This window comes from Mesocricetus auratus, unplaced genomic scaffold (genome assembly GCF_017639785.1).
Source record: "Mesocricetus auratus isolate SY011 unplaced genomic scaffold, BCM_Maur_2.0 Super-Scaffold_100009, whole genome shotgun sequence".
In the NCBI taxonomy this organism is placed as follows: Eukaryota; Metazoa; Chordata; class Mammalia; order Rodentia; family Cricetidae; genus Mesocricetus; species Mesocricetus auratus.
The window spans coordinates 75,715,782-75,737,366 of record NW_024429193.1 but is presented as its reverse complement, the minus strand read 5'-3'; the positions used below and the strand labels follow the sequence as shown (position 1 = coordinate 75,737,366).

At 44.1% G+C, this 21,585-nt stretch overlaps 1 protein-coding gene across 1 annotated transcript in view; it reads left to right on the top strand.

Moving 5' to 3' along the window:
• The window catches only part of CUNH4orf45 (chromosome unknown C4orf45 homolog), a 136,612-nt gene that overhangs the window by 53,600 nt on the left and 61,427 nt on the right, over positions 1 to 21,585 (top strand). Inside the window, exon 2 of the mRNA XM_021230682.2 lies at positions 8,881 to 9,113. Within this exon, the coding sequence (XP_021086341.2) occupies positions 8,881 to 9,113 (233 nt within the window). The remainder of the gene's footprint in view (positions 1 to 8,880; positions 9,114 to 21,585) is intronic.

The following is a 21,585-nucleotide window of genomic DNA, read 5'->3' as shown; positions in this document are numbered from 1 at the left end:
TTGAGGCCAGAGACTGATACAGACTAGATAATGACTATCTCTGAGCTACATTTCTACAGGGTTGATTTTACACTTAACAGCCTAAGCTCAGACTTGTTAGAACTGGTTGGATTGTGTTTTTTGTCTTTCTGACTCCAAAGCCAGTTCTCTGGATGTGTTTAATGTTATGGCACCCTGTCTTCTTGCTTTGGAAAAGCACTACAATCCCCAACCAGTTGTGGAAGAAGTATCTCTAACCGACAGCTTTTTCCTTGGATAGCACCTCGTTCGGCCTCATGCGTTAGTTTCAGGTAGGAGCTCTCAACCTTGGCTGCCGCTTGAGTCACGCTGGGTCTCTGCTGGGGGAGGACTGCACATGCATTTAACACAATTTCCAGACTCCTGGTCTCTACCCACTGGACCACAGCAGCATCCCTGACTCACTTGTAACAGCTCCAAAATGTCTCCAGATGTTATTGGACTCCCCTTAAGGACGATTTCAGTCCACTTGATGATCTTAAATCTAGAGTTATGGAAAACATGTGTTACATATTTTAAAAACATAAATCTGTAGAATATTTAAAGATCATAACACATTTAAAATAATCTTGAGGCATTTAGTGAACAGTCTATGGTAGCTACTGAGGTGGGTGCAAACAGCCTCTTTGGAAGTTACATACCACACTGCCATTCTAGGAGTTACTTGGTAAAGTGACATTCTTTTAAGAGTGTATGTAAGCTGATAGGTGCTTGTATTATTAATTCAATCATACTAAAAGATTTGTTACTGGAGTTTTATTATCACGCCAGGTCCCACCACTCTTCTCACCCCCAAATAAACACACAAACGCCATATAAATTATGAAACTGTTGGCCGATGGCTAGGACTTCTTACTGGCTAGCTTTGTCTTAATTATTAACCCACTTATATTAATCTAAGTATTTCCACATGGTCTTATCTTACTGGAGAAGGGTCCTCACCTGTTACTCCTTCCTCCGCAACATGACATCTCCTTCAAGGTCTCCCTCTGCCTACCTTTTCCAGAATTCTCCTTGTCTCCTAGATCTGTCTACCTTCCTACCTCTATTGGCCAAAAAGAGTTTTATTCATCAACCAATAAGAGAAACACATCCTCCATCAGAGATTCATTGCATATAACTTGTTTGCACACAATTCAGAACATAATTTCAATATCTAAGCTATGTGAGCTGAGCCTGGTAGCCCATGCTTTTAATCCCAGTATTTGGGAGACAGAGGCAGGCAAATCTCAGTGAGTTCAATACCAGCCTGGTCTTCAGAGTGAGTTCCAAGTAAGCCAGGGATACATAATGTCTCAAATAAAAGAGAGAGAGGAAGAAGTTCATGTATTTTTAAAGTGAATAGTGTGCAGTATATGAATGATATCCCATGGTTATAAATGTACAGATTCATGAAGGCATATAATTGAAAACATTCTTTTGACCTTGCTCTTTGGTTTTACCACCAGTCCAGAATAGGAAAGCTTAAGGCAGTTCTTGAAATTAGAGTATTCATTATACACTTAAAGAAGTGCTTATTTTCTTGTGACATGAGTTTCTATCCCATCTCAATGGAATTCAAAACACCGTGCTTACCATTAAGAATGATTATAGATACAGCTGGGCATGGTAACCTGCTTATGGTCCCAGCTAGTTAGAGGTTGACTCTAAACAATCACATGAACCCAAGTATTTGAAGTCAGCCTGAAGGCATAGCATGACCCTGACCTATAGGGGAAGAAATTAACAGAGACAAACAAGATGCAGCTGTTGCCTCCAGGTGCTTATATGTGAAGATCATCTGCTGAATACAACTTGTACTTAGGAAGATTGGAGACATTTTACAGAAAAAGAAAGGTTTCTGTTGCTATCACAAATTTAAGGATCAGAAACTTCAAGGTCAGTCTGGGCTATATAGTGAGATTGGGGTGGGGGGAGATAGACAGACAGAGAAACTTTGTCTTGGCTCATAGAGGTGCTAATCCAAGAAGCTTTGAACCTGCTATGGCATGGTACTCGTGGTGGGAGTATATACCAGAGTGGGATGCTCACAATTTGCTTGCTCTGAAGCAAAGACAGTCAAGGGACTACAATCCCCAGGGGCCTGGCTTCCTCCCACAAGGCTATGTTTTCCTCCCTTCCTTCATTCCTTCCTTCCTTCCTTGTTCCTCCATCATCCATTCATCCATCCCTTCCTTCCTTCCTTTTTTTAAAATGTAAAATAAAACTACTTCTGAAATGTAGCAAAGGAACAAGACACCAGAAGGGGCAAAAAAGACAAGAAACACAAATGGATGCTAAAGATGCTTCCTTCTGAGTTCTTGGAAACTGGGAACGTCCAGGAGCATGACTGGCAGTCATTTGAACTTCTGTCTTTCCTATGATGTATGCTGAGCCTGTACTAGACAAGTGTCAGAGCTATCTTCACTTTATGGTCTCCCCTATTTGTGTGTCTGGAGCCCTGCTGACCAGTTATTTCCACAGTCTGTGGGCTAGGCAGGTTCTCCCACCCTCCTGAGACACACGGTTGAAGCCTCTGGGCTAATGAATGCCCCAGCCAGAGGATGTCTCCCAAGTGGACTGAAAGCAAGGAAAGCAACCAGCATGGTGGGGTTTATCCATGTGGTCCTGTCTTCACATCTTCAGAGCCTACGCACCGAGCACTCCACGGCAAGAAAGCCCTGGTGGGCCAGCAGCTGTCAGTCTGTACCCACAGTGACACAGATGGGAGGCTGCAGAGCTTGGTCCAGGGGCTGACCTCAGTCTGGCTCATGGTTACCAAACCAAAGTGTTATTCTCAGTGGCTGACATCTACCCCTGGCCACCTATTCCTTCACATTTCAGTATCTGAGCCAAGCTTCCTGGCAGCCTTGGGTCTTCTCTATCCTGCATAGCTGCTCCCCCAGGACTGGCTTCTGCCCTGCCTCTGCGGCAGGGTGAACACAGGCTCCCTGACTTGTGATTTTCCCTGCTCTCAGGTCTTCATGGTGGTCCTGGACCCTTCTAAAGATAGCACCTGGCCACAGCCATCGGAGCCTGTGGAACTTCTCTGCCGATGACCCATTCAGCAGAGGAAGTCACTGCTTCTGCGAGATTTATGTCTCAGTTAGGGTTTCTATGGCTGTGAAGAGACAGCATGGCCATGGCAACTCTTACAAAGGAGAACATTCGGTGGAGGACTGGCTTCTAGCTCAGAGGTTTCATCCGTAGTTGTCATGGCGGGAAGCATGGCGGCATGCAGGCAGTCAGGATGCAGGCAGGCACGGTGCTGGAGAAGGAGCTCTACATCTTGATCCTTAGGCAGCAGAAGGAGACTGTGTGCCACACTGGGCATAACTTAAGCATATAAGACCTCAAAGTCTGCCTCCACAGTGACGCACTTCCTTCAACAAGGACACACCTACTCCAACAAGGCCACACTGCCTAATAGCGCCACTCACTATGGGCCAAGCATTCAAACACATGAGTCTGTGGGGGCCACACCTGTTAAAACCACCACAATTTGTTACTGAAATTGAGGCTGGGGGAAGCCAGTAGCTTGTCCTCCGGCTGGAACCACCAGCCCCTTCTCACTGGGGCCACCCAGCTTATCTCTGCATGAGCGTCTACTCCGGGTCCCCTGGAGGACACCTCCTCTTGGTGGCTTCCTTCTTTTCAGGGCATCATCCTTCTGTCACTTTGCGTTTTCCAGCTGTCCCATTCCCTCCTTTCTAAAGCTCTCTTCCTCTGAAACAGTCTATTTTTATTTAACTTGACACTCTTCCTTCACCAAGTCACAGGAGCCAACTTCCAGTCTGAAAATTTACCCAGAAGTCAAGAACAGTTTTGCTTTCCTTTAAATGGTTGTGAGAAAATGCAAAATAACATTTCATAGCAAATGAAATTTATCTACAACTACAATCTTGTTACCCTAAAGAATTTTTAGACCCCATGGCTTTTTAATCTAGCCTAGGACATAAATGACATTGAATAAATTTATTTAAATTTCTGCATGCCAACATGCTTTTTACAACAGCTTAATGTGACAGAGTGTGATAGCAATCATGTTGACATTTTCCTTAGGAAGTTGGTGAAATTGGAGAGAGAAAATAATATTTCACCAAAGCCACTTAATTATGCTTTTTATATCAAAAAGTTTCTTCTGGGTGCTGAGATAGCTCAGTAGTTAGGAGCCCTTGGTGCCCTTGCAGAGGAGCTGGGTTCAGCTCCCCAAACCCACGTGCTGATTCCTGACCAGCTCTGTACATCCAGCGCCAGGGAGCCTTCCTTCTGGCCGCCCAGCATCCAGCACGCACACGATGCACACACTTATGTGCAGACAAGACTCTACACACAAAATAAAAATTAATAAAACTTCAGAAAAAGAACTTTGATCTTCAAAAAGGTGCTAAATAAGTTTAAAATTCAAAACTAAAAAAAAAAACAACATAAAACAATATTTCTCCTAAAATAGTAAGTTTACAAAACAATACAAAAGAGTGCAAGGTGTACTATAAATGTATGTTCATTGAAGGAAAAAACTCAGAAACATGATAATCCTTTATGAAACACTGTAACAATCCCTTTATTTAATTTACCTTTGGCTATTTCAAAAATGTCACAAGAAAATTTAGACACTTTTTAAAGACACATTTTTTTTTAAAGAAAACAAGAGTAGGGCTGGCTCAGTGCTTGAGAGTGTTTACTATTCTCCCAGAGAGCCTGAGTATGGCCCCCCGCAACCACCCCTGTAACTAGAGCCCTAAGGGACCCAACATCCTCTTGTGATCTCCATGAGTACCTGCATATGGATGGCACACACACACACACACACAGAGAAATAAAATGAATAATAATGAAATGCATAATACAAGTATCACTGGTTTTATTCAGAATAAATTCAAGACAACAATGTAGGAAAAAGAATAAAAGAAAATGACTACTTCCTTTTGGTTCCTTTTCCAACCCTTCCTGTGTTGACTTCCTGGAATTTGGGTTGAGTGAGTAGATTTTGATTGGACATTCCAGGTAAGAGGTCCAGGAAGGGACTGTCCTATCACTAGCTCTGTGACTGTTACCGGGAACTGGCCTCAGCCTTTCCTATTGCACATGCTTACGATGGAGTGGAAAACCTGTGAGGTACGAAGCCTCCCTGCACTTGGCTCACTACTAAGGGCACCATGAGCAAAGCATTCTTAATAAAATACCGTCGTGAATAGGAATCCAAAGCCAGTCAAGCTGCTTTACTGTAGCAATCCTTTTGTATTGCTGTCCCAACCACCTCCTCCACGATCCATTTGACCTGGATTCGTGAACAAGTTGTGAGTTGTGTAGCTCTACTCCCCAAATTCTACTACTGTGAAAGCTGACAGCACCAGAGAGAGAGAGAGAGAGAGAGAGAGAGAGAGAGAGAGAGAGAGAGAGAGAGAGAGAGAGAGAGAGAGTTGTTACAGGGTCTTTCTCATGTAGTCCAAGCTAACCTCTAATTCCCTGTGTAGCCACAGATGACTTTGAACCTCTGTTCCTCCTGCCTCCTGGGATTTTGTGTGTGTTTTTCCTCACACTCAGTTTTTGCAGGGCTGAGTTTAGAACCTAGGCTGCATGCATGATAGACAAGCATTCAACCAACTGGGCTCTCTCCTTAGCCCCTCCCATAATTTTTATTGAAACATATGAATAGCTTTGGTAAAGATGATATTCAATGCTATAAGGAAAACAATATATTTATTTACCAGAGAGAGAGTCGCACAAGCTAGGAGTCAGAAGCATGGCTGGCTTTCAAGAGAAAAGGAAGGCTCCTTTTCCTTTCACTTCCTTTTATATCTACCTGTGTTAATTTACATGTCCCCGCCCTCATGGGCGGATAGCTCTGTGGGGTTCACCCCTACACTTTGGTTTACCTATTTTCCCACGGCTGCTTTTGATCTACAAGGGCAAAATTGAGTTGGTGAAACAGATTTCAATGGCCAGCAAGACCAAAACAATTTCCTTTCTAGCCTTTGCAGAAAATATTTGAAATTTGTTCCCCATAAGGAAAAAAAATCATTCATTAGTAAGTCCATCAGCTCCCAAGATACAAATAAACGAAGATCGGCGATAGGTAAGACAAAGCCTCACATTAAAAGGCCCACAGACCAGAGAGAAGATGAGGTACACATGGACCAGATTTCCAGCTAAACACTCTGTTAAGTAAAACTCCCTCTCCTGGGAGGTGGCAACACTGCAGATCAGGGGTGCGATGCACAAGTTGGTGACCTTCCCTGGCTCACACAGCCAGCCCTGGACAGAACCAGGGCTTCTAGCTACTGAAGCTGAGCTCACCACTGTCATCTTGACTGAGTATTGCTTTGTGGTACAGTGCGTGTGATCCTGGGCTCCCCGGCAAAGAAAACAGAAAACCCTCACAACCACGGTTTTTGTTGGTGGTGGTGGTAGTGGTAGTGGTGGTGTGTGTGTGTGTGTGTGTGTGTGTGTGTGTGTGTGTGTGTGTGTGTGTGTGTTAATGGTGCTGGGCATGAACCCTGGGTCTTGAGCATGCTAGGCGAGTGCCCCGCCACTCAGGAACACCTGAAGCCCCACTTTATTAGCCGGGACTGAAACTGGCTGAGGCTTATCATTTCCCTAATCCTCTCAGCGATTGTGCGATGCATACAAGCAAGCTCTGCAAAGACAATGCCAGCCTAGAAAACCAACTCTGATTCCGCAGTTACAAACAGTTTTGTTGCCACTGAGCTACCCAGAGTCCCAAGTCTACCTTCGATGACTGTCTGCAAGGCAAATGAGGCAGGCACTGTTCCCAAGTAACTTGACTGTGGCCTCGGCCTGGTACAACACGCCTTTGTAGTCCAGCCAGGAGAGCAGCATTAACTGAAACATTTGGGAAAGACTGGCCTGAAACCCAGCGAGAGTGACCCGGCACTTCAGTATCTGACCCTCTTCAGAAGCAATGGCAAACACTTCCCTGTGACGGTTACACAGAGACCTCAGCCCTGTCAGATGGTTTCTTAGGCTCTGGTGAGTCTGTGTGTTACCAGTATAAACCCAAAGCAAATAAGGTTGAGGCTACACCAGAGGCAGAGGAAGGTTGGTCTCTATGAATTCAAGGCCAGGCTGTCTAGAGAGAAAGTTCCAGAACAGCCTCAAACAGAAAAATGGCTTCACTCCCGCATCTTTCCTTCGTCTCTGTGACTTCTTCATCCATCTCAGGGGCACTGGGAGCTGCTCTGTGCCACGCCATACGCTCTTGGTCCGAACAGCTTCACTCACAAGCGCTTGCTGTGCAATGTGCTGTTGTTCAGGCTCAAAGCCTCTGGCTTCTGGTCTACCCACAACACTAGATGCTCACTGAAGCACCTCCTGGACATCCTGCTGTTGCCTCAGTCACGGAGATCCTGCTGTGGTTTCACAGGATCAGTCCCAGACCCCACACAGGATCAGTCCCAGACCCCAGGCAACTGTGCAGTCTTTGGAGGTTACAGTAGCTACAGACATGAACACAGTAGTGGCTGTAATGGGGCCACAAACCCAGACATGGTCCTTGGCAACAGGTCGAGCCCAGATGTCTCCATGGCCCTGGGTGGCATCTCAGGTCCTGGGACACCAACATGCTCATAGGTGGCGACCCAGACTCCAAGCATCCTCATGGTCTTTGGCGATAACAGAAGCCATGGACCTCAACACAGACTGAGATTGTGGCAGGGCCTTGGACCCAGACATTGCCCTTGACAACGGCCCAAGACCCAGATGTCACCAAGGCACCAGGTGGCAAGCAGGCATCCCACATTAGCCCATTCCTGGCCTTTGCCTCTTCAGATCTGCCTCTCTCCATAGGACACGAACCATGCTGCCTCCCTCTCTCATTCCCCACCATATACTTGCTCACCATAACAGTGCCTGGAGCTGGGTGAGCTGTGGTTTCTTCTCTCTGCCTAGGGGAAGCGGGCGTGTGTGTGTGTGTGTGTGTGTGTGTGTGTGTGTGTGTGTGTGTGTGTGTGTGTGTGTGTGTGCTCCTCATGGCCCCCTTCACCAATCTAACACCCACTCTGGCTCTGGAACTTTAAAGCCCCTCCCCGGGTGAGTAAGCTTTCATAACCTGCAGCATTCTTCCAGAAAGGCTTGTCCTTTCCCACACACATCATCAATTTCAAAGTGTGGACCTGAGTGATCTTTCCCAGATCTGGGATTTTTGTTTGTCTTTCATTTTACTGATTATTTCTATTGTTTTACATTTAAAATGCTAATGTTAGCTACCCCTGCCTTAAGTCATCATCATCTGTTTTAACTGTCCTATCAAATCATTTTCTCAATTCTCTAGTTGCTTCTAATGTATTTGGGGCATTTTCACTGTCATTTAAGAAGTCCTATATGTGAAACAAAAACCCCAGTGTCTGAAGGCTAGTCCTTGCCAATATGGCTTAGATGAGGAACTTTAACACTGAAATGTGTCTGCTGAATTAACTACAAACAGTTTAGTGGGGTCACTGAGAGCCCAGCTTTGAAGGCAGCCTGGCCAGTGTAGAGAGCTTGTTTGCTTTGACTTTGAACAAAGAACTAATCTTTATTCTCCTCCCTTTCCCCATATTAAACTGGGGTGGGAGGCCAGAGTTTCATCTTCTACAGTTGGTAATAAGGATTCATTGGATTAACCCATTTAAAAGGCTTTTAATCATACACAGGGACATTAAGAAGTGCCATATTATTGATTCCACAATTAAAATAAAGGCATCTTAGAAAGGAATGTGAAGGGGTTCAATCCCCCAGCACCTTGTAAACTTGTCTGAGGTGCCTGAGACCCTCCCCCTGACACATGAGAAAGGGTGAGAGACAGACAGACAGAGATAGAGACACACAGAGAAAATAATTCGAAGAAGGTTTTAAACTTGCTTTTCTCTCTGTCTCTTTAAGGTCCAGACTACATAAAAGACCACTTGTCTAAAGTGCACCAGCATATAGCCTACATAGGAGAGAAGCGTCCTGTACTAGAGAAAACGGGAGACCTCAGATACTTATGGAGATCTGCCCCAAACCGAAGCCTGCCACCAAAATATAAACACGAGTATGTGGGTGGCATTGGATGGGGAATACCCGAGTTCTGCTTCATCAACAGATCACGATTGGAGAGTGGCTTTCAAAACCAGGTACTGTCCCTAACTGCCCACTCTTCACAGGCTCCTGTGAAGTTTCATTGAGCTTGCATTGTAGGCAACGCCAGGTTCTTAGTCACCCTGAGAAGTAATAGCATTTAGGTTTTGCAGGAAGATAACTGTTGGCAATAAACATACTTATTAGCAACTCGCCCTTTGAGACCTTTTAGTAGATGGGGGAGGGGGGTTCAGAGAGTGCGGCCAGCAGAGTGAAGCTCTGTGCTGGGTAAGGGAATGTACCCAGAGTCACGTGGACGCGGGGGCATTTGCACATGGTCCCTGTGCTAGCACTGCTCTGTGAGTGGGTGTGTCAGGGAGGGAGGTGGTGCTGAATTTCAATCTGCAAAGCAAAAATCACCGAGTGTCAGATCTTGAATGTCACCGTGTTGAGCATGCTGTATCAGTGACTGGGGCTCCACAGTCTGGAACACTTGTCTTGTTTACTTTGGATGGCGTGGACCGAAGCAGGTGCCCACATAGTCATCCCAAAAACAGAAAGAAGAGAGAGTGATTTTGGATGCAGTGTCTGAGAATGCCAATATATTTACAGAAAGGCTTTAGCATCCTTTATAAACTGATGATATAGCTATATCAGTTGATATATATATATATATATATGTATCACAGTGGCTAAATTTCCATAAATTTTTTTTTGCAATATGTGTGTGGTGTGTGTGGTATGTGTGTGTGTATGTGTGGCATGTGGTATATGTATGGGTGTGTGTGTGTGGTATGTGTGTATGGGTATGTGATGTGTGTGGTGTATATGTATTGATGTGCTATGTGTGTAGGGGTATGTGATGTGCAGTGTATGATGTGTGTGCTGTGTATGTATGGAGGCAGTGTGTGGGGTATGTGATGTGTGTGGTGTGTATGTATGTGTGTGGTGTGTGATGTATATGTGTGTATGTGTGTATATGTACGGGTGTGTGATGTGTGTATGTGATGTACAGGTGTGTGATGTGTATGTGTATATGTGTGTGTATGGGCGTGTGATGTGTGTATGTGTTGTGTATGTGTGTGTGTATGGGTGGGTGTGTGTGTGTGTGTTGCACAGAGACTGGTCTTGCTTGGCAGAGGCTTTAAGCCACGGTGCTCTCTGTTCACTTTCTTGGTCCCGCCATCTTAACGGCATTCTCTTCGTAGATCCACCTGTCTCCCATAGCAATCTTAGACAGCTTCCTTTTGCCTTTTTATATTTTATATTTTTAAAGAGCCAGGAAAGGAATAGTTAATATAATTCTTAAGCAAGTGAAGTGAGTACCTTAAGTATCAATCAACTGAGAAGTGCGGGGGTTGGGGTTTGGGGGGGAAAAGTAGACCTGCAGGAGGAGTCCACACAGCTGCTACTAGGGCTTGGAAACTATGACAAACAAAACCCACCAATATCAGAACTATCCACCTTAAATAAAACAGTCTTATAAGGACACATTACATAAAGAGCTACCAAATACAGTTTCAAGCATGGTGAACATGAAGGAAATACATTGTAACTAATGGGATGTCCCAGACCCAGAAAGCAGTCCAGATGAAACTGCCTCCCTCTTACTGCTCAATTGTCGCCAGGGAACCACATCTGCGACCCAGGAAGGACTGTTTCCTGAGGCAGGCAGGTACCTTCATAAAGTAGCCCACTTTGTTTGGGTAAGAGTTCCAGGATAAGCGGGCCATAAATTTCTGAAGAATTTTTGCCCTGCAAGTACCATCCGCAGCTGGATCAACTTCTCCACACCTATGGCCCTGGAACTCCTGTAAGAGCCCAGACCAGTGTGCTCCCCTTCACAATGTCTGCCCCAAAGGAAGGTCGATGCCTCTCCCTGCTGTGCCGTAAACAGTCTAGAGAGTTGAAGTCGGGCTTTGCCCCCACTCTCTCTCTCTCTCTCTCTCTCTCTCTCTCTCTCTCTCTCTCTCTCTCTCTCTCTCTCTCTCTCACCTTTTGTCTTCTTACCTTGTGCCTCAAAATCTAAGATAAAAAGGTTAAGACCCAACTTTATATAGGGAATGCATAAAAATTATAAAACGAATACTTAATAACAATTGTCTTCCCACACGTTCTCTAGAACTGCTAACTAGAAAGCAATACTAACTCTAGTGTGCATTAGTGTTTTGCCTGTATGTTTGTCTGTATGAGGGTGTTGGGTACCCTGGAACTGGAGTTACAGAGAGTTGTGAACTGCCATGTGGGAGTTGAACCTGGGTCCTCTGGTAGAATAGCCAGTACTCTTAACCGCTGAGCCATCTTTCCAGTCCCACAATACTAACTTTAAAAAACCTTATTTTTGCATGGTTTCTGTCAATTTTTTCTTTCCTTTTAATTAAAATGTAAGTATATGATGTTTCTACCCTCCCTTTCCTTCAGCCTACTCCTCCCATGTGCCCACCCCCAGTTCATTCTCAAATTCCTGGCCTCCTCCTCTTTAGTCTTGGGTATTTCCCTAAAGGAATCCCAGGACTCAGAGCTTTAGAGTAAGAAGAGTTCCCGAGAATGATGGCCTGTGGTTACTAAAAAGGATCACACCTATCAGCAAAGAACCACCTGCAACTGACCTACCCACTGAGCTCTCTGCTGGGGCTGCTCATCTTCCCCTCCAACTCCCCGCATCCCTGATTTCCTGTGCATCCCTGATTTCCTGTGCATCCACGGTAAAACTAAGTCTAGACTCAGATGTCATTTCCTTGTGAACCCATTTACTTTCATCCACCCAGATCCAGCACACGAGTTTGCATTTGGAGATAAACACACCAGTTGATACAAAGTGCACAAGGTAAAAGGAATTAGATCCAACAGCACAGGCCTGTAATCCCAGTGTTGGGGAGGCTGAGGCAGGGGAATCGGCCAACCTGGGTCACATGAAGACCTTGTCTCAACAAAGAAAAAGAATGAAAGAGCAGAGAAAAAGAGGAGATTTGGAGAGGGAGCGGCAAGGACAGGAGGGGGAGGAGGGGAGGAGACAGAGGGAGGAGGGGAAAGAAAGATGCAGTAGAGGCAGGAGAGAGATTGGAGGCATGTAGAGAATAGTTTTCCTTGCCAGTCGCCTGGGCTCTGCCGCAGTCTGAACCCCCAAATAACACACAGGACACTATATTAATTATAAAGCTGTTGGCCATTTGCTCTGTTTCTTACTGACTAGGTCTGACTTAAGTATTTAACCCATAATTATTAATCTAAGTATTTCTCTTACCGGATAAAAGGGTCTGAACTTCTTACTCCTCTGGCGCCTATATGATGTCTCTCTGTGTCTCTCTTTCCCAGAATCCTCCTTGACTCCTAGTCCCACCTATCTTGATTCCCTATTGACCAACAGTGCTTTATTCAACAACCAATAAGAGACAGATTTACAGAATGACGCCTCCCATCAGAGGCACAGGAAATGTGAAGAGAGGAGAGTGGTGGTGTCAACTGAGGTAACATAGCGAGGACAGAAGGCGTCATGTAGGCTATCTCAGTCTACTGCCCACTATTTCTCCAGAGCCTTTTTCTCTGAGACTTTTTCCACATCTGTGGCCATCCCTTCCCCATCCTATTCTATGTCAAAATGGCCACTTTTCATTTCTGACAGCAGACACTCCTCATTGTGTAGCAACTGATAGCTCAGGACTGCCAGTGTAGCATGGGATAGCTCAGGACTGCCAGTGTAGCCTGGGATAGCTCAGGACTACATTTTCACAGCCCTTTGCTGGATGGTTCCAGCTCCAGCAGCTGTGTTTCCTAATTGAAGCTCCAGGTCTGCCTGAGCCCAGCAGCCCTGGCACCTCCGCAGGGCTCCTGAAAAAGTGCTGGGGCAGCTGCCTTCTACCTGGAACCTCTTATTTAGAGCAAAAGGAGCGCTCCACAGATCACATGATAAATTATCTGGCTGGAGCAGTCAGATAACAACCTCCAAATGACACCCTGAACCCTTAACCACACTGTAGAGGTCGGTGAAATGAACTCACGAGAATCCTCGTGTGTGTGTGTGTGTGTGTGTGTGTGTGTGTGTGTGTGTGTGTAACTATTTCTACCTGGCCTTATGTGTGTTACAGTACCATGGTGCATGTATATATCAACTAGGAAAGCCCATTTCTTTTGCTATTATCTCAGATTTAAGAGCAGTGCATTCTTCTTGTTTAAATGGATTTGGCCTCTGCCAAACTATATATTTCATTTCTACAAGAATATATGGAGCCAAATGAAATGATGCCTGTGGTATTCTAAGCACCTCTCCAGTGGCCTGCCTCCTCACTCCTGGCCTTGCTTTAACCCAGACCTCAGCAACGCCAACTGGCTTCCTGATGCCCGTTTTCTGCTCCTGCACTCTGACCTCATAGGAAATTGATTTAAGGCAGTCCCTTTCCCCACAGAAATGATGTCATATTGGACTTGGTCATCCCTTCTTCGCTGGTATGATCCCCAAGACAACATCACAATATGTGTTTAAACCGTTGTGTTTTACAGTATAGAAATGCACCTGTATACTCATGTGAGGAGGTTAACGATGTTTTCTTCCAGGTTTTGATAATTCTGCCACTTTTAACCACCATGAATTCTATCAGCTCTAGGTGGGGCTTCTTTGGACACTTTAATGACATTTGGATGGATTTTTGATAAGGTGAACTCCTTCGTGGCTGGTGGGTTCAGTTTATCCTAAACTGGTTGGTTTGTTGGGCATTTTCCTCACTAGTGAATAATTTAGGGAAGATAAGCAGACAGTTTAACGAGAGCACACTGCGATCCTCTCTATTAATATTTGACAGACAAGGAGACTGTGGACGGGTCAACTCTGTACCTGAGGTCACAGGTGCTGATGGATCCTAGATTTCAACCCAGGCACATGAAGCAAACAGAGAGAGAATGGATGCAGGAAACGAGAGGCCGGGTTGCAGCCGCCTGGTCACGTGCACATCCTGCGTTCTGCTCGGTCAGCTCTCGTTGCCTCGGTGGCTAAAGCGTGGGGCATTTTCCTGATAATCCTGTCAGTGTTCTTGCAGCTTCCCACTCAGCACCGTTTACACAGAACACACACCTCATCTGCGATGTAAAGCCGTTCATGGGGACTAGGCAGACATAGTCATTTGGCCACACTTCCCTCTGAAACTGTAACTTAAGGGCATTTTACAGCCCTTCAAAACAAATCAAATATTATCAGTAGAATTATAGTGGCTAGAAAGACAGGGTCTCTCAGTAGACCACACCGTCTGTCGCTGTCCCTGTGTAGTAAAACACCATTCTCCCCTTCCTCAAACCCAACTGCAAAAAACGCTGCCAGTGTAGAGCTGCCAAGTATATAAAACACATATTTCAGAACCTGGGGGTGTTTGCCTCACTCCAAAATTTCTCATTTATCTTTGGGTTCATTTAGAATAATCTCGTTTGCTGGTCCTGAAGACTGGACCTAGGGCTTCACGCAGGATAGGCAAGCACACATCCTCAGCCCCAATGTCATAAAAGAAAAATAGAAAATGGGTTTTCTACAACAGCTATGCATGGGCTGAAGAAATGGGTCAGCAGTTAAGAGTACACACCACTAATGAGGTTCCCAACGCCCACAGAAGGCAGATTACAACTGTCTCTACTCCAGTTCCAGGGCATCTGACCCTCCAACCCCCACGGACACCTGCCCTCGCGCTCACACAATTATAATAAAAAATGCACCTTAAAACAGCTATGCCTTTGTAGTGCTTTGTTGTTTCTGAGGTGGATGCATTTAGTGTTCCGTCCTCAACTTGACGTCTTACGGTTATTTGCACCTAACAGTTTGTGGTTTAATATAAAAATGATTACGTTAACACCTTCCATTCTCAAGTGCTGGCTACAGTAACACACTTTCATATACCCCAGGCAGCTCTTAGTGGCTGTGCTGTGTGTTGATTGGCTTTGAAGGAGGAGAAGAAGCCCCTCCTTTCTTTGAAAATAATATAGTAACACCATTTACTTTCTTCAACCCTGGTGTTTCGTTTTCTGCCATTTTTTTTTTACAATGCTTGAATTAATGGAACTCCTCAAATAGACAGAAGAAAGTTATTTTCTTATAAAATCTCGACTGAATTGGAACCTCCAGAGAAAGAAATGAGTGTCTGATCCTGTGGACATGGTGTGCATGCCCCATCCTGTGTCTGAGGCATGTGAAGGAAAGCATCAGTGTCAGCCAGGCATAGAGAGACATGTAATTGCAGTCACATGCAGAATCCCCAGGTGCTGATCTCCCTGGAGCTGATGCAGTGTGATTGACAGAGGCGGGGTGGGGGGGGGAGTTGGGGTGGAATAAGAGTGGGTACTGAGTTGGAGTTAAATAGCAGTAAGCAACTGACTTAACTCTTCTGAGCAGTGTATCCATGTACCGTATGCAATCTCTGCATTTTCAAGTTTCAGTTAAAGCAAAAATGTAACTGCTTGCTTAAAAAAGTAGCTCATTTGAAAGCAAGCATGGCTCTCTGGGTACCATAGCTGCCAGCGGCTTGGTCTCTCAGCTAAACAATTTCCTCACTCAGTGATATGACTTTTTCAGACAGCTGTTGGTCAATTGAAAAAAAAATGCATCCCTGTTTTTTTTTTAATTATAATGTGGAAATATGGGAAGAAAAAAAAGGAAAGGAAAAGAACTCTGTCATGTGAACCTGGTTTTGTTCTTGGTTATGAGGACAGCTTAAATGCCTTGACTATGTAGGGCCTGTTATAAAATCTCAAGGATATTTCTCTTGTAAGCATTGACTTCTCCACCGATCCATAAAATTAGGCTTCTTAAAGTCAGAAATTAAGCTAATTCCATAGACTTTCCACTAATAGCATTGGATGATGACAAGAGCACCGGAAGCTAAGGACGGATTGATGAGCTCAGAGGATGCTCTGGTGAAGTGGTCTGACTCCACAGCTAAGTTTTTAAAGTTTATTGATGAAGAATTCTGCAATTTGTACATGCTCTAATATCATGAGCACAGACAGATCAAATAGCGGGACATCTGTTTTCTAAATCTGTCTTTGATCCTCTCTTCCTAAGGTTGCTGGAGGGAAATCCTTAAAGTACTGTAAGTTTGCAGTTATTCATACGCAACACTTGCAGAGTGCCTCAGCTACGCTCACAAAAATGCAGAGAATGTGGAGCAAATGAGAGCAGATGTGAGGCATTCTCTATGCTTTCCTGCTATTGAATCTTGCAAGCCAAGGAACCGCAGCCAAGCAGGTTAGAGAGCTCACTACGTTCATAGAGGGCCTCATGCATGCGGCCCCAGAAGATAGTGCTGCAAACGAATGTTTCAGAACCTCCCTCAAGTAGGGAAGAATTCATAGGGGGAGGGGGCTTTGCTCTGTGGTGTTGTGTGAGAGCCAAAGTTATGTTTTAATTGCTGTGTTTAAGAGAAAAATGAAACAAAATGCCTCTGACCCGTAAGCCCCTTGTCCAAGGACAGATACTTCCTGAAATGCTGGAGGCTGTTGTTTTTATTTTCACTCCCCTAAACAACTTCATTTGACCCAATTGCACCTGGTGTGCTTGATCGCATGCAGACAGGAAACAAGTCAGGATGTATGCTTGCCCCTGATTGGACACACCATGGAGGTTTGCAGGCAGGAAGTACGTCAGGATATATGCTTGCCCCTGATTGGACCTGATGGGAAATACAGAGGCCTGATGGGTTTGTCTTTATTAGCTTCTGCAAAATGTGATGCATTGCTACTTCCTGGGAACCCCAGAATGGTCCTGGCCAGAACCTATCACCTTGCTTCAAATTTGGCCAGAAATTGTGGAACAAGTCTGCCTCTCACAAATCTCGGGTTTAACAGTTGAAGTTTATAAAGTGATTATTGCCAGGCACTGTGGCCCCAAGCCACACTCCAAAGGGCTTTCAACAGCTTCTTCGGATTTGACTTTCTGCCGACAATACAAATACCTCTCACTTCTCCATCCTGGTGCTTAGCATGGGTTGGATGCTGATCCAGAAATGATGAGACATGAAAACTGAGATTTCACGTGTTCTCAAGCAGGGTTCTTTCCAATTCACACAGAGAAAAGGATGATTAAGTGTGAGTTAGATTAGCAATCAATTCTACTCCCAGCTAGTTGAATACAATTGTTTGAAAACTTTTTACCTTTTTTCCTACCTTGGAAAATATTTTTCACAATGAGGGAGCCTCTGCTCCTAGCTGTAGAGCTAATTGGACAGTTAAATGGGGAAATCTCACTTTTTAACTTCAGAATCAATAGCGGTAGCAAACCACATTACACAAATCCAAGAGTGAATACAATGCAAACGAGGCACTTGGTTATATTTCAGAAACTACAATGATTGCCCTTGGAGATTTAGGAAGCTCCTGGCAGCTTCAAGAGTAGAGCCTGCTCAGGTTCAGGCCCTGATGGGAATCACCAGTGGGCTAGCCTACAGGGTTGACTCAGAAGGCCAGTTATCAGAACCACTCCAACAAAGATGGGTCTCGTCTTTCTCTAAAAGAAAGTTCAAGAGTATTTAAATGGAGGTACCCTACAGTAGGGGGAGGGGAATAATGCCTCATCTAGACACCAAAATCTATTAAATACAAAGGCCAGAACAGGAGTTGTTTATTAAGAGGGGGTCCCATAGAACTCAAAACTTTACAGGCTATTACCATTGCTCCTAGTTACCCTCCAGAACTTGGCAATACGACCCTATTGCTAAAGACAACACATACTTGAGTCACAGAGCATGAAGAAATCAAGCTGGTACTGATGAGGAAGTTTCCTACCTACTGGATAGCTTTCACAGTGCTGGAAGAGAAAATCATCAGTCTTACCCAGCTGTAAAACCTGCAAGCTATAGCAACAACCGAGCTGGCAAGATATGGCTGTAGCGGCACTGTTATAAGAGTAACCAACTACTTTCTGGTTAAATTCAAGGCCTGCTACACAAGATGGGACTCATGTTGAGACCATCACCTAGGCTCTAGGGGAGTACCTACTACCATCATTCTGCTAAATGGACAGAGTTGAAGGATTTTTGTATTCTCTTTTCTGTTGGATTTATTTACTAGTATTTTCATAACACCCTAATTTTCTCACCCATAAAATGGAGACGACATTGGTTTTCTGTTGCTACATAGTAAATATTTACAAATTTAGGAATGTAATGGAGCACCATGTATCTGCTTACAGAAGTCTGAGGATGGCATGGCTGCCTTGTTGCTCAGGTCTCCCAAAGTTGACATTAGAGTATCTCTATCATCCTTCAAGTTCATATGATTGTGGCAGTCTCTGCTTCCTTGTGTTTGTAGGGATGTGTGTTAGCTAAGAGTCATTCTCAACTGGAGAAGGCCCAAACTCCTAACCACATGACTCTTTAACCCTTCAGGCTACTAAGGGACTCTTCCTCAGGTCATATACCCCTCAGGGCTGGAGCCCCTTTGTCAAGAACTTTAGGGTCCTCTAAGAGTTCAGTTGATTAGGTTAGACTCACTAAAGCTAAATCTCTGTCTGTCTCTTTGTCTGTCTGTCTCCCCCATCCCTGTGTAGAACTTGGAGATTAAGCCTACCGTCGCATGCGTGATGCCAGGCCAAGTGTTCCATAACAGAGCTAGCTACATTCCAGTCTCTTTCCAACCTTTTGTTTGGCAACAGGGTCTCCCTAAGTTGTTTAGACTGTCCTTGAACTCACTCTGTAGCCTAGGCAGAAGTCGAAAGTATGATTCTTCTGCCTCAGCCTTCCAAATAACAAGGATTACAGGCTTATGCCACCACATTGGACAAACTTCCTTTTCTTAAATGCAAAGGCTCAACACATGGCATCTAGTGGCATTCATGTTTCTATTTGCCTGTCCTTTAAAACTAGTGTTATAAGCACCATAGAAGCATGATAGAATTTGCACACCACTTGAATACACAACAGGAAGTAGCAATTCTGGCTCTATCGTTAACAAACTCACAAAGTCCATTGTTTACTGACTGCTTAAAGTTGATTAATTAGTTCCAATTATTTGGAACATTGCAGTCAAACAACAATGACAAAAAATGTTCATGTCAGAACTCAAGCTCTTCTGTAACAGGGCATATAGTGAAATTCAGGTTTCTGTATTGCTCTTTTTTGTTTTTTTGACAAGAAAAATGCATCACAGAATCTAAGCCTTAAACACTGACATTTTTCAGAAAGAATTGTTTTGTTTCAACCCTTGCACTGAATAGAAAATGAATACTTCAGATGCCCCATGCTTGCAAAGACCTTTATGCCTTTTTCTTGACTCAATAACTCCAGTCTAAAATGGGCAACATTATGCAGCTGAGTGGCTCAGTCACAACAATAAGGGTGCTTAGCACTGGCTGTGGGAAGAAAGACACCGAAAGGGTTAACAGTAACAATTTGCAAATTAAGGCAAGTAAAGAACAAACACATTAGCATAACAAAAGGCAGCCGGAGGGGATTTTTCCTCTCCTCTGTTTGGCACTGAGAACCCAGTGTTACCAAGGAAGGAGGCTGGAGGAGAAAATCTTAGTGGGTACACATTCTCGAAATGCGTAGCATTGTATCCGTTCTACTGATAAACAAAATAGAAAACAGCCCATCGCTGCAGAAGTGGATAACGTGGTCCTTACCAGTAAGGACAGCTAAATCAGATGCCCTCGATAAAGCACCTGTGAAACCCATCCCAAAGATCACCTGAGTAAGGCAGGACTCTACTGGAAGTGGGTTGGGAATGAAGGGGGAGTTGGAAACAATGGCAATGTATGCAATTAATTAAGCTCAAATGGAGCAGATTTATTCCTTCAGAAAATGTGTCTAGCTCGCAGCGGCATTTCCCTTTCAGTAGGTCTACCATGCCTAGACTTACCTAAACGTGGTTTCATAGTACATGTTTAATTTAGACCTATAACTATATTTGTTAATTGGAAAATTTCAGAATATATATATACATATATAGACATATATAGACACATATACATATATATTTCATAAAAATATTATTAGTGGCTTGTATAAAAAATGTTACATTCTTATTTATTTATCTGTAGTTCTGGGGATGAAATGTAGGACCTTGAGCCTATCAGGCAAGTGTTCTATCCTTGAGTAACAGCCCCAGCAACTAATCAATAGATCAATATTTTCCTTATTATGAATAATGGACCAATATAAATGTTTTATATGATTGTGAATTCTTTTTAAGTTTAATACCTCAGTAAGCATGGCTACTCAAATAAATCATGGTGTGTGATGGGGGATGTCCTTCTGTATGCTGTGAATATATGTTTCTCTTATTGGTTGATGAATAAATGCTGATTGGCCAGTAGCCAGGCAGGAAGTACAGGTAGGGCTATCAGACTAGGAGAATGCTGGGAAGAGGAAGGCAGAGAGGAGCCAATGGGGAGATGCCATGTAGTCACCAAAAGAGTAATATGTCAGAGCATTATGGGTAAGTCATAGCCTCGTGGCAATACATAATTTAATAGAAATGGTTTAATAATTAAGAGAGAGCTAGCCAGTAAGAAGCATGAGCCACGAGCCAAACAGTTTATAATTAATATAAGCCTCTGTGTGTGTTTTTTGGGACTAAGGGACTGAGGGACTTAGGTGGGACAGAAACCTCTGTCTACAGGTATGTTTTGTTAATAAATTAGAATATAAAAGGGTGAGTGTATTTAAGATAACATAACATTTTTTGACATGAATACTTGTAGCTCTAGGAGAAGTAGAAGATATCTTCTTAGCATTTACTGACAAGAAGATGACAAGTTGTTATTAAACACTGAGTAGCAGCAAGACAGTCGCTCAAAGAAGATAATAAGATTACCTAAGAATTAGTGTGTACATTTGGTTTTCAGGGAATTATATGCAAGGAATCAGTGGATACCATGACCTTGCCATCATTTGCAGATCGCTAGTTCCCCACTGTCTGTTGACTAATGGGCAACTCTGCACTAAAGTCTTATCTGACCCCTTCCTTCGCAGGCTTTCTGTGCGGGGGTAGGGGAGGGGTCACCTGAGCAAGCAGGCACACTAAGGAAACAGCACAAACAACTAATGGGCAGGCTGGCAGCAAAGTCGTCCCAAGCCAAAGCAGGACGATGTGAGAACACCGGGGTTGCCAATTGCTGCTGAGGTTTCATGGCTACTGCTGTTTTTTGAGCTGTTATGAACCTGAAAACTCCCGTCAATGTAAATTTTTAAAATGCATTCCAAAGCGGAAGTGAAATACTTTTTGGTATTTCATGTTGTAGTTTTTCCACCACAGTACAGAAAACTGAGAAGTGGTCGCAGCTCTAAACCCCTCTGAATATGACCACGACACCCTCATTTCCCAGCTTCTTTATAAGATGGGGAAAGGAGCTAGAACAGAGAGATCATTGATTCGGGAATAATACATCATTCAAGTGTACACAGGAGGGTGTGGGATTTCATGCTTTTTTTTTTTTAACATGAAACTGATATTTCTCAACTACCTGAGTTTCCAGATCTGCTACAGGAATCTAAAGCCAGCTCTTCCCTACCCTGCTGTCACATTTGCTAACTCTGGAGAGCCCGCAGCTGCCCACTT